We start from the raw sequence: 12472 nt of genomic DNA on the forward strand, positions 1-12472 counted from the left end.
TATCTTCTTTCTTTCAGTTGGTGTATTTGGTCAATCGATAGGCAATCTTTTGGATAAATTTTTTATAAAAGATTGGAAATATTTTATAATAAAATATATTTTTTAAAAGAAATTAAAACTTTATTAAAATATTTAATTATTTAAAATGAAGTAACTTTAAAAGTTATCCAAAAGTTAAATGTTTATTCATTCTCGTACTTTTAAATTTATATATATATTTTTATATGTTTTCATTAGTTTTATTTTGACTGGAAAGTCTAAATTAACTAGAATTTTTTGTCAAGATGAAAAAATCTTTTAATTCACATCTATTGAAAAAACAGCAAAAACATTTCGATCAATAATGTTATATAAATAATTATAATCATTATCAATCTTAATAATTATAGTCATTATTGATGACAAAACAATCCCAATTAATATCAATCTTTTTTTTTTGTAAATATTAAAAAATCTCAATAAACTTTATATAAAATAATACAATAAATTTAAGTCTATTTGTCTGAATAAAATTATATAAAGAATTATGAAATTTTCTATTTCAACACGCCACGTCCATAAAGTGACTGTAGCAATCTCATAAAGCTGAAAGGAGGAACATGAATATAAAGTACTCCAATCTTGATATCTTCTTATTATTCACCTCTCTTGTTCTTCCTAAATATCAATACCCATTGGGTCAAAACAGGAACATGAATGCAATGCATTAATCAGATCATCAATTCCATAAAATCTCACTGAATGTTTCCTTAATTTCATGAATTCATGCATGTCTCCTTACATCAAATTTTGTCTCATCTGTGGTTCTACTGGGTAACGAATATAATTTTATACTTATACTCTTACTCGTTTTCTTACTATTTTAATATTAATTTTAATTCATTTTTATAAAATAATAAAAAATTACAATAAAAAAACATAATATTATGAAATATTCATGTTTCTTCGATATCAAATATTTTAAAATAAATAATACTAAATAAAATTTTATGAGAACCAAAATATTTATTAAATTTGCAAACATTAATGAAACCTAGTTGATAAAATTTTAAAATATTTTAAAAAAATATAAAAGGAAAACAAATATTGAAATTAAAATATATTTTAAATGTTTGTTTACTTCAATTTTTTTTAAATTCTTATGAATCTTTTTTTATATACACTAATAAAAGTTATAATACATCACTTGATCAAAATAACGCAAAGAACAAATAATAAACATAATAATAAAATTTTAGCATAGATCTTGTATCTTTTGAACTCCAATATATCTTGGACAGTGATAAAACAATATTCATGGCAATTACATTAAATTTTTATATTGTAGTAAATAAAAATTATTTATACAATTGTAGTGAAAAAAATTACGGTAAGATTGATAATGAGTTATAAAATAACAAATGATTAGATAAAATATATCGAAATAGTATTCTACATGATGAAAATAAATAATAAATAACAAATAAAAAATTAACAAATGTTTAGAAACAATTTGAGAGACTATTGAAAGAAATTGCACAAAGGAAAACAAATGTATAATTAAGGGCATGATAAGATGAAAAATACATCTAAGAAAACTTTTTAAATATCAACATATATACTCAATGGTTGAGAAATAAAAAAAATTGTTTTAGCGAAACAAAAATGTTCTTCAAATGAAATAAAAATTAATAATAATAAGTAATTTCTTTTTTATATTACCTAGTAAATGAAAAGTTTATGCTATTAAACACTTAAATTGAGAGTATTAAACATTCTCATATGAAAAAAAATATACAATAAATAAAAATATTAAAAAATAATAAAAGTATTCAAATGTGAGACATAAAAAAAATTTAATTGACATACTTCATTTTAAAATAATTACATAAAGTTTATGATAAGATGAAAAATATAGTGGAGATGTGAATGAGTTTCATGACAAACCAAATAATTAGAAAAAATAAAAAATAGAATATATATATATATATATATGGTTATTTAATTAATTGTGAATATTTTAATAATTTAAACGGGAACGGGTATTATGACAGGGATATGTACATCCCATATCCATATTCAGTCAATGCGAGAATTCTCAGTCAAAACGAGGACGAGTTTGGACAATACCCACAGAAATAGATTTATTTATCATCTCTAATGTCCTTGTTTTTCTAAGATACAAACAATATATCATTTCAACTGTCACAATATGTCACATAGCATATTTATTAGGGATGTAAAATTAATCATCAAGGGAAACAGAATATTATTGTTATAAAATAAAACTAATAATATATAGAAAAATAGAGAACATAAGGAAGAAAAGAAAAAAATTGAAAATGAGATAATAGAAAACATCTTTTTTTTTTGTCTTATTATTATTAACAAAGCCTTATTAATAGATACAATATGATAACACATACACGATACAAATCAAATATAGTTAATACGTATTAATCATATGTATAATGAATTATATAAGTATCAATTATCATATTACATGTCTGCTGAAAATTTTCTATCAATTCTTCTTATTTTATCATCTTTACATCTTTTACACGGTTCTGATGAGAAATAATCACACTTAATGAAAGAAAATGTATCAAATTGTAGCCTCGTATGAATAAAACCATACCTCTGAACAAAAAGAAAAAAAAAACAATATAAGAGTATGCCAATCTTAAACATAGGTATTTGTTTGATCTCAGGAAAACAGTGACATCCATTTTTTTCAAAGGTGTAAAAACTAACAAATACATAGTGTTGAATAACACATTCAAATTACAATTAACAGATTAACAGAATAAATCAACAAAAATTAATCGTGTTATAACATTAGCATTAGATGCAGTGTAGAACCATCTAATCATTTCTCCCTCTCGCAAGCATAAATCCAGATTTTAATACAAGTAATGTAACCTATAAATCATCATAGGAAATGATACAAATGTATCATCAATCACTTTCCTAAAAGTGAGTTTTAGATTCTAGCTGCCAAAATATTCAAAATGTTTCAAAAAGATTAACAAACAAAAAGAGTTGAACAACTACTTTCTTCAAAAACTCGATGTCTCTCCACAATTTGCTTTATGTACATACTGCAGAATGAAGAGAAAAAGTCCACCCTAATCACGCCGCTCCCTTGTGCAACCCTAGAAGAATGAAAAAAAAAAAACAGTTACTATAACTCATCCATGCAATTGAAAAAAATTTATAGGGGATCAATATGCAATCACAGTTCTATAAAGAATGTAACTTTTTTTCATATGGAAAATCCGAAATGAAGCAAACGACAAATATGACTTAATGAAGTGATTAAAGATGACAACATCTGACAAATATCATCGGATATGATTCCAATTAAAAGTTGGGAGATTTCAGGAAAGTTAAGTCTCAGTCAAATAGACTTCCTTATCAAGAGTGACAATAAAAGAAGTTACCCATTTGATGCAGCCACGAAAGAATAACACATTAACTTTCGGTTTGCAGTTAGAAAAATATATAATTTTGTACATTTAGAAAAATATATAAACTTTCATATTCAACAATAATTTTGTACAGTTCCAAATAACCCACCAACAAAACCAATAAAAACTAATGTCGGATTAATTAATTTATTGTATTTATCCTTTGCGAACTTCATGCACAGCAGTCATCTTCTCACAACACAATAGACCTCTTCCCAGTAAGTGCATAATGACAGCGATCCTCTTTTCAACCTCTAACTCTAGACCTTCTCACCCTCAGCTGATGGTAACCATTACTTTCTTAAAGCTTATTATTCGGTATATTCATTAATGACAAATTACACAATATATGTTTTTTCTTTACATTTTTTTATTTGCCTGTGCCCAAATTAAAATATGTCACACTTATATCAATTCCACTAACCAAATATCATCCTTTTTGAATCAATAATATACTCAATATTATTCGTTTACTATATACATTAAACCATCTCTTCTTGTCACAAACATCAGTGTTCCAGCTTTTCAACAAAGTGTCAATCTAATTTCACGATCATTCTTATTTGGGTTCTACCCACAATCAAAGAGTGAGAGAGGTATATCCCTTTTTACAGCATTTGTTACGCTTTTCTCTTTTTTTGTTTGTGTTATTTTCAGACTTAAGAGACCTTTCTTCAATTTTAATTTTGGAAATGTCATATTAATTTATACATAATAATGATTATCCTGTTATGCACTATGTCACTCTAGTGAAACATTGGATTGTGTAAAAAAAAATTGTAGTTGTGGAGAGAAAATCAACAGCTATCAAGCATTGATAACAATTGTGGAAAATAATGTGAAGAGTGACATAAACAAAATACAAGACATAAGCATTAAGGCAAGCAAAGCAATACAATGAGTTATAGTATGGTTTGCATAGTACCTTTTTAGCAGTTAGTAATCACATCTAAATTCCATTGCGAGCCTTCTAGAAGGCAATATAAAACATGTAGCTCCCATGAGAATGAATCTAAAGGGCACCCATCATCTTAGCAGTATGAACAATAAAGAACAATTACGAGTTCTGGAGACCAAACTCTCCCCATCCACTACTGCTTCTTATATACTTATCTATGATGCCGAATTCCTGATTCTGAGCAACCCGTCTGGCATAGTTCTCAGTTGAGATTGGGCCTTTCTTCAATTTACGGTAATAAACAAGATGCCAAGGCCATAACCGAGCACAACCAAAGAAGGCATCAACTGTTAAATTGTTTTCATCATCTTTTGGAAGTTCCAAGCCATAATTATTAAGAACCATGTGCATCTCCTCCATAGATACAAGGGTTGGAATATCAGAATGGAGGTTGACATTAGTTTCAGGAGCAGGATTCAATCCATGCTTTCCGGTATGACTAAGACCCTCTGTCTTTTTCACTGTAAATGGAGATAAATTCTCGACAGGTGGCTCATTTAGATCTGTAACTCTGTCGGATGATTTTAAGAAGACATGATTTTCATGATTATCCTCCTGTACAAATTGGTTCTTTTCCACAGCATTCACAGCTGTGTCACAAACTGCTGCAGTTTTTCCATTTACATCAACACCTGTGTCCTTGGATTTTGAATTCTCCAATTCCATTTTATTGCCACCAATTTTCTGCCCCTGTGCAGGTAAGTGATCCACAGTTTTAACAGATGTACCATTAATAGGTGAGCTTTTTGAATTTAACCGTGTTTTATTTGGAGATAATGAAGGCGGACTGAGTGATACGGATAAAGACCTTAATTTTGATGATGAAGAATGTGACCTAGAAGACACTGGTCTTGATCTAGAACGGGAACTAGATTTTTGTAATGACTTGGAAGATTGAGAATTTGTGAGAGAGCGAGATGCAGAGTAATCAGATGGCATAGAGGACGAGACAGACCTCTTGCGTATCTTTGCTTTAGACCTTTTAGGCAACTCCATTTCAGTTCTGCTTCTCTTTCTTTCCCCGTATTCCTTTCTTTGATGCCTATATGTTTCCCTGCTTACAGATAACCTCCTCCCACCTCTCTGGTGTCTCATTGGCAAAGCATCCCCACTAGACTGCAGCTTCATCCGGAAAGCATATCCAAATTTATTCTCATCTTCATGGCTCTTGTCTATTCTACTATTTTGCCGAACACCCAACCTATTGTATCTCCACTGTGAAGAATGTTCTTTCGGACAATTTCGCATTTTATGGCCTGGATCACCACATCTAAAACAAGTTTGATGGAATTTTGAGCCATTTGGACGATTTGAGGTACCCTCAACAATATGTGTTCTGCCCACATTCTCTGGGGAATTGGCTTCAGGAGAACCACCAGAGTAACCAACAAGATAATCTTCACTCTCGTACTTTCTATCATGGCCCTGATAAGGCTCATAACGATCAAACTCTATCGCATTTCCATTCCCGTTCTCAACGAGGTCGTGAACTGGCTCACCCCACCTATCATTTTCCCCCGTTTTGGGAATAACTCCACCCCCTTCATCTGGAAAGTCTCCCTCATAACCCTTTTCCTCCCCAACATAATCTTTAAAATCATCATAACGATATCCCCTCTGCTCATCAGGTGTATCCACAGAATTTGCCCTTCCCATCTTCTGATTCGACCATCCCCTGAAACCCGTTTTCCTTCTAAACTCATTTGCATTTCTTCTGCCACCCCTAGAAATTCTAGAAAAATGTGTGTTAGGCTGTTTGTTGGACCACGTTAGTGTCAACTCCTCCCCACATATATTTCTACCTTTCAGTGCTCTCAGAGCCTTTTCCGCATTAGGAGGGAAATCAAATACTACAAAGCCATAGCCATCTCTTTTCAACTGAACATTACATTGCCCAAATCGACGGAATACACGTTCAAGTTCATCTCTCCGAGAATGCTCTGACAGATTACCAATATAAAGTGACATCTGCAACATTACAAATAAAAACACCACATTAACACAGTAAATAGCATGATCTTGAAATGGAACAGGAATTTCGTCAAACACGTACAACGCACAACTAACGAGTATAAACAAACCCTAACCAAAAGACACAGAGATGATTCAAGGTTCAGTACCACGATGAAAGGCCTGGAAGGGTGTGGCAGAACAGTGATGAAGGGAACCTTCTAGAAGCACCAGAGTGACGTGGTCTCTGCTTCGTTCCTCTTCGAAACTCTAACCCAGGTGCGTGGGATCTAAACGGTGTTGTGAATGATAGTGATTTTGAATAGTGAGAATGTTGTTATAACCTAGAAACTCAGAACAACACAAGCGTATGAAACAACCCTTTGTTTTCCCATGATTTTATTATTAATCAATGAACAATGATAGAGTTTTAAGAAGATAATTTATTGTTTTCCTTTTTAAATTTCAGATTTTTGTAATAAAATATATTGATTATATGTGTTATTTCTCTCTGGAATTTTTTATTTTAAATAAAACTAAAATTAATAAATATTGAGTACCGATCAGTTTATGACCATGCTATTGTTTTAAAATAAGAATTTTAATTTTATTATTATAGAGAACTAAAATCAAGTAATCAAGTAAATAATATATAAAACATTTTTAAGACTATGTTCCGAAAGTAAAAAGAAATGGATAATTGAGAAAAATCTTGCAAAAATAAAATAAAGTAATTACAAAAATTATGAAATATGTGTCAAAAACGATATGTATTGGAATCTCGAAAAAAAAATTATAAATAGTTTCTTTAAAATTTTCTTATTTTATTATTTCTTCTAAAAAAAATTGTCTATCTTTTAAGAAATTTTATAAAAAAAATTGTTGGATTCAGTTTCTAATTTTAGGAAAAATAATCACAAGTAAGTCAAATTAAAGTTAGTGTAGGTTTGGTTTACACAATAATGATATGGCAATCTATAAAAAAAATAAAAAAATAGAAAATACAACACAAATATTTATGAATTGGTTTTTCAGAAAATAGATTATTGTTGGTGTTTATTTGTATATAATTCTCTCTCATTTGATTATGTGTTGAGTCCTTATTATATTTAAAAAATATATATAAACTATTCTTTTAACCTATAACAAATATAAAATTAGCTTATATAGCTAATAATTAAATTTTCATTAACTTTTATATATATATATATATATATATATATATATATATATATATATATATATATATATATATATATATATATATATATATATATATATATATATATATATATATATATATATATCGTTTTATCATCTTTAAAACAACGTGACAACTAATTGTTACAATAAAAAAGTTAGAAAAAACAAATGGAGTAATAATAAGATATCTTCAATTTTTAAATACTTATGTTCATTATAGCTAGAACATGGCATTTTGATGATAGAGATCAATGTATGAATGAAATTGCTTTTATTAAGTAAAACTTGTTTAATGGGACTAAATAATGTATTACCATTATTATGGTGTGTTAATGGATGATTAAAAGCATGTGCTAATGTTCTCATTTTGTGGAGAAGTTATGTTTAATAAATATATGCTCTCATTAAGTTTATATATTTGATTGAAGTAGTCTAATATTTTTTCAATCCATGGGATAAATATATAACATGAACATGATCTAATTATTACTCGTAAACAAAAAATAAAAAAATAAATTGCATGTGGTCACTGTTATTATATATATATATATATATATATATATATATATATATATATATATATATATTAATTTGTTCTCCAATTAAATATTAACAATTTAATAAAATATTATGAGATAATAATTAGATACTTATCCATTTTTTTATAATTTAAACTATGATAATAATATTTTTTGATCAATTTTTAATTTACTACTTCAATTACTATATCATTTATACTAAATTTTTAACTTATTTGTCTACTCTCAAACAAAATGATACCTATGTATAAAAGGATGTATACCAAATTTATTTTTTTGTCTTACCATTTAAATAAATGTAATTTCTAATTTAAAACAATTATTTTATCAATTTTACTTAAATGATCATTTTTAAAAAATTTACTGTTTTATATTTTAATTTAACCGTTTTTTTAAATTTAACAATTTTTTAGTTATAAAACTACATATAAAATAAATGAAAATTATTTATAATAAAATTACAAAAAAAATATTTTAATTTTATAATTATAATTATAATTATAATTATAATATTTTTTATTTTTTATTTTTTGTTTCATAAAAAAATGCGAGAACATATGGGTTTTGCTAGTATTATTAATGAGTTTTTGAGTTTGTTATATTCTTTTAATTATTTGTTGTGTACCTTTTTTCTTCTTTTTGAGATATTTTTTTCATGTTCTTTTAAATATAGATATTTAATTTATTTATTTTTAGCTAGTTTTTTACGCGTTTTTATCTAGCTATTCAATTTAACATTTTTTTAGTTGTAAAACTACATATAAAATAAATAAAAACTATTTATAATAAAATTACAATAAATATTTTAATTTCATAATTATAATAATAATAGTAATTTTATTATTTTTATTTTTTATTATCATTAAAAATGTGAAAACACATGAGTTTGCTAGTATTATTAATGTGAGTTTTGGAGTTTGTCATATTCTTTTAATTATTTGTCGTGTATCTTTTTTTTTTTTATGATATTTTTCCAAGTTCTTTTAAGCATAGATATTTAATTAATTTATTTTTAACTAGTTTTTTTACGCGTTTTTATCTAGCTAATCAATTTAAGACCGATAATATATTTTTAACAAATATTTATAATTTGACTCAAATTTAAATCTACTATGTTGAGGATATTTAATTATAGACCTTGATTTCGAATTTCTTTAGCACTCATGTCATTCATTAAGTTACATGTAATTATCGTTGTGCTAAATATATAAAATCATTCATTCTCGTTTTTTTATGACCCCTGAAATAGATTTCATGATATGTTTCTAGTTTTTCTGACTATTATTTAACTATTATCTTTAATTAACAAAATAGTTTTTTAAGATAACTTTTACAAACTCACATTTCACGTTTTGTTTTCCTACGCATTTTTTACCTATCATTTCCGTAACAACAATAATAATTATTTGTATGATTACAACTATAACTCGCACTAAAAGGGTATGAGTTATTAATGTTTCTTTCCAAAGAGGAAGTACTTATCCAATTGAAAGTTTAACAAATAGGAAATACTCTCTTTATCATTTTGTTAAAAACTTTAAACATCTTGCATAGAATAAAATTATATGAATGCAAGCAAATACCTTGAGGTAGATTAATTGTTTATGATAACTCATAATAACTACTGAGCATGTGTTTTCCATACATAAAATAACTTATATATAAATGTCTAAAATAAAATCACTTAAATAAATATGATATAATGGGTTAGACGAGCTAGCTAGCTAGCTAGTAACAATTTGGTACTTCGTATTGTTGTTCTTAATTTACCTGTTTATCCTGGTCCATTAACCTAATTTCATAAAAAAATGAAAAAATAGTTTTAAATATTACTTTTTTATATTATATTTGGAATATGCAAATGTAGAGTAATATGTAAATTTCAATTATCAACACTTATTACTTAACTTGTAAAGATTATCATATTGATCATTGTAGTAAATAATGTGTCAATACTTACATCACATTATTGTTGTCATAAATATCATTATGTCAATGTCATATTTATCGTACAATATTATAATTATAATTATGATAATGACTAATATTATGACTTCAATTTTTTGACTCTTATACTTTACTTTGAATGTGATTTGGTGTGGATCATTGATTAATGTGCCATTATATTTTTCTTTAAAAGAATTAGTGACTCACCCAAAGCTGGGAATAAAGGATGAAAGTTAACAAATGTGAGTCATAATATAATTTTCCTTGTAATTATGATAATTATTTTCATTGTCATTATCTATGCGTGTCAAAGCGGAACAGGTTCGCTGACCCACCAGGAAAAGAGCAGATTAGGTTAGAATTTCCAACCTGCCAACCAGCTCTGGTCCCGCTTGCCTAGCCTGTCCTGGTCCGCCAACCCATTTTTTTATTTTTATGTTCAAAAATTTAAAATAAATAAAAAATATTATATAAACAATATATATAATTTATAAACAAAATTTTGAAAAAAAGTTAAAAGAAATTAGAAAAAGAAAATGGTAGGTCAGTTCGTCTTGAGACAGGACAGGTTGAATTATTCAACCCGTTTCTTAATAACGAACTAACCCTATCCGATCTAGCTTTGGTGGACCAAAATAGACGAGATTAACTCGTTTTATCACTCCTATTATTATCAATGTCATCTCATTATCTTATTTCACCATTATTTATTTATTTATTTATTATTATTTATGTCATTGTCATAATTTTCGATCTATCCATGTGATTAGCATTCTTATTTTGTTGTAATTATCATTTGATTGTCATCTTCATCATTGTTATCAGCATCAATATTACTATCATCACCACTATTAATACCAAAATGGGTACATCCGTTTATATTTAATTATTATTCGAATGAAGTTAAGTTTTTTATTATATTACATTAGCTTGAATATTAAACAAATTGAACAAACATTAAACTAATTTCAAAATATATCACTAAACAAATAATAAAAAACCTTATTAAATTTAATTCATCAAATTTGTGAAACAAACAATTATTTTATCGATTTTACTTTTTAAGTGATCGTTTTTTAAAATTTAACTATTTTTTTTTTAATTTAACCGTTTTTAATATTTAACAATTTTTGTTATTGTAAAACTACATATAAATTAAATAAAAACTATTTACAATAAAATTATAAAATATATTTAAATTTTATAATAATAATAATAATTTTATTATTTTTTAGTATCGTGAAAACACATGTGTTTTGCTAGTATTATTAATGTAAGTTTTGGAGTTTGTTATATTCTTTTAATTATTTGTTTAGTATTCGTCTTCTTCTTTTTGAGATTTTTTTTTCAAGCTCTTTTAAGTATAGATATTTGATTTGTTTATTTTTAACTAGTTTTTTTTCTTCTCTTTACGTGTTTTTATCTAGCTATTCAATTTATGAATGATAATCTATTTTAACAAATATTTATAATTCGACTCAAATTTAAATATGTGGATATTTAATTATAGACCGTGATTTCAAATTCCTTTAGCACTCATGTCGTTCATTAAGTTACATGTCCTTATCGTTGAAATAAATATATAAAATTATTATTTTCATTTTTGATGACCCTTGAAAATGTATATATTTCGTGATATGTTTCTAGTTTTTCTAAGTATTATTTAACTATCATCTTTAATTAACAAAATAGTAGTTTAGGATAACTTTTACAAAGTCACATTTTCTTTTCCTAAGCATTTTTTACCCGTCATTTTCATAACAATAAAAATAGGTATTTGTATGATTAAAGCTATAACTCGCACTAAAAAGGGAATGTGTTATTAATGTTTCTTACTAAAGAGAAAGTACTCATTAAATTGAAAGTTTTACAAATAGGAAATACTCTCTTTATCATTTTGTTAAAAATTTAAACATCTTGCATAAAATAAAATTATAATGCAAATACCTTCATTTAAGATAAGTGTCTAAATTAAAATAATCGAAATAAAGATGATAAAATGAGTTAATTGACCTAGCTAATAACAATTTGGTAATTCACCTGTCTATCTTGGCCTATTAATCTCATTTCATTAAAGAAATGAAGAGATAGTTTTAAATATTAATATTTTATATATTATACTTAGAATATACAAATGTAGAGTAATATTTAAACTTCTATTATTAACAATTATAAATTAAGTTGTGAAAATTTTCACATTGATACTTGTAATAAAAAAAAAAAACGTGTCAATACTTATGTTATTGTATTTATTATTGTTGTCTTAAATATCATTTTGTGAATGTTATATCTTACGGTGTTACCCTTACAATTCTTAGGGTTAAATATGTTTTTGATCTAATTCGAAATTTACATCTAATTCAGTCCTCAAACTTTATAAGCACGTTAATTTAGTCTTTTAAACCCAATTTTGTTAGTTAACATTC

At 26.1% G+C, this 12472-nt stretch overlaps 1 protein-coding gene across 1 annotated transcript; it reads right to left on the bottom strand.

Moving 5' to 3' along the window:
- Positions 1–2745: 2745 nt before the first annotated feature.
- On the bottom strand, positions 2746–6735 carry LOC114192668 (serine/arginine-rich splicing factor 4-like). Its single transcript, XM_028082444.1, has 3 exons — positions 6528–6735; positions 4375–6375; positions 2746–3134 (listed from the first exon to the last, which is right to left on the bottom strand). The coding sequence occupies exon 2, from the start codon at positions 6373–6375 to the stop codon at positions 4507–4509; it is 1869 nt and encodes a 622-aa protein (XP_027938245.1). The 5' UTR covers positions 6528–6735; the 3' UTR covers positions 2746–3134; positions 4375–4506.
- Positions 6736–12472: the final 5737 nt, after the last annotated feature.

The sequence above is a fragment of the Vigna unguiculata genome, chromosome 7 (assembly GCF_004118075.2).
Source record: "Vigna unguiculata cultivar IT97K-499-35 chromosome 7, ASM411807v1, whole genome shotgun sequence".
In the NCBI taxonomy this organism is placed as follows: domain Eukaryota; kingdom Viridiplantae; phylum Streptophyta; class Magnoliopsida; order Fabales; family Fabaceae; genus Vigna; species Vigna unguiculata.

Bases quoted from the DNA above. Each gene is read 5' to 3' on its own strand.
- LOC114192668 (XM_028082444.1), bottom strand. From the start codon at position 6,375: ATGTCACTTTATATTGGTAATCTGTCAGAGCATTCTCGGAGAGATGAA.